The 1,593-nt window shown below is 39.1% G+C and overlaps 1 protein-coding gene across 1 annotated transcript; it reads right to left on the bottom strand.

The window, feature by feature from the left end:
* Positions 1-698: 698 nt before the first annotated feature.
* On the bottom strand, positions 699-1,366 carry si:ch211-10a23.2 (Galectin-related protein A-like; the record flags this gene model as incomplete). The annotated part of the gene is given in 1 exon segment (XM_014034091.1): positions 699-1,366. A coding segment is annotated over 1 exon segment (146 nt), but the record flags the coding sequence as incomplete, so codon positions are not given.
* Between the last annotated feature and the right edge of the window lie 227 nt (positions 1,367-1,593).

A 1,593-nucleotide genomic window follows, 5' to 3' on the forward strand; every position in this document is an offset into this window, starting at 1 on the left:
GAGTGTATATTTGTTGTCAAAATACCTTTTAGTACATATGTTGTTAAAATAAAATGAACAGTCCAATGATCATTTTACTGATATGTATAAAGACTGCAAAGGCTGAAAAATCTTCAAGTCTGTATGAAACTGGAGGAAGTTTGAAAATTTAATTTTTTATGCTTTTTAAGCTAAAAAAAAAAAAGGGGGGGTCGTATTATACATTATACATGAATAAATACAGTACTTATAATCTTGTGGTCAGATGCAGCTGCTTGGACATGGTCTTTAACATGGATGGATGTAGAATCTTGTCTCTGAGCTCCTTGGACCTTCTCTGCTTCATGTTCAGTGTGCTGAACACAACCACCAACTGAACACAACCACCAGCTGAACACAACCACCAGCTGAACACAACCACCAGCTGAACACAACCACCAGCTGAACACAACCACCAGCCAACCAGAGGTTGTTTGTTCCTTTTAAACAGGCTGATGGATGGATGGAACTACTAATGAAGGTCAAAGCATTTCAAACATGACAATAATGCAAAGATGAATCGTTTTTTGAAGGTACCAAGGTACCTGTCTGTACTATTTCAACCCATATTTGTAAAAATMAACAACAAATGGATTATTTTATATTGTTGTTTATCACACAGTAAAGCATGCAGACAGACAGTAGATATTTGCTTTTACTGAATCACAAGAAATGAAACATAGTTTGAATGAGCCAGAAGGGACCAACAGATTTATCTGCTTGTGATATTAATTTACATTATTACAACAGTTACACTTTTTAATTGGTCACAAAATGAAAATATTTGTTATTGTCAGTTTACAAAACATTTGTTTTTGCAGGCGCTCGAAAATGTGAGTGCTTTCAAAAGTCTTGCAGAGAAATTAAAGACGGACGTCTAAAATCACAGTTGTAATGCAGCAGAAYGTTTTGTGGCTCAATAAGTCGTGTTTTTCTCAGAAATATTACTGATTAAATCTTTATTCACATTAATTTGACCAACATTCCCAGTCTGATTTAAGACTACTGTTACATTCAGTCAGTATCTTCAAGTTTCCAGACAACAAAGGCACTTTGCTACACTGTTGTAACTTTGTTGAAAAATGGAAACACAACATCCCCACAATGGTTCAATTCCTTCACCTAAACAGAAGTTCTAGTCTAACATGTTTTCCTTTATAGTCGCAGGGATTTCCCAGTCCTCAGTGTGCGACATGCTGGGGTTAGGCCACCTTGGTGAGCTGCAGGTCCCCAAAGACTCGTAAGGCTGTGAGAGAGGAGAGCGGGGACAGCCGGTGGGTGAAACCACACAGAGGCTGACCATCCACCAGGATACGGAACTGCTGGTGCTCACACACGATCTCCATCTGACAATCACAGGAAGGTTAGAAAAGATGACGATTTTATTGGTCAAATATCAGAGCTGTAACAGAGAGACCAACAAGCAATGTCCCATCTAAGATTCAGACTTTATATTAGTGTTATAGTCAAGAACAAGACCAAAGTGTGTCGAGACAGAGACAAGACCAGTRGCTTATAGGGCCTAGGCCAGCAGTCTGGGCCACATGTGGCTCTTTGGTCCCTCTACAGTGGCTC

The sequence above is a fragment of the Austrofundulus limnaeus genome, unplaced genomic scaffold (genome assembly GCF_001266775.1).
Source record: "Austrofundulus limnaeus strain Quisiro unplaced genomic scaffold, Austrofundulus_limnaeus-1.0 Scaffold1963, whole genome shotgun sequence".
Lineage (NCBI taxonomy): Eukaryota > Metazoa > Chordata > Actinopteri > Cyprinodontiformes > Rivulidae > Austrofundulus > Austrofundulus limnaeus.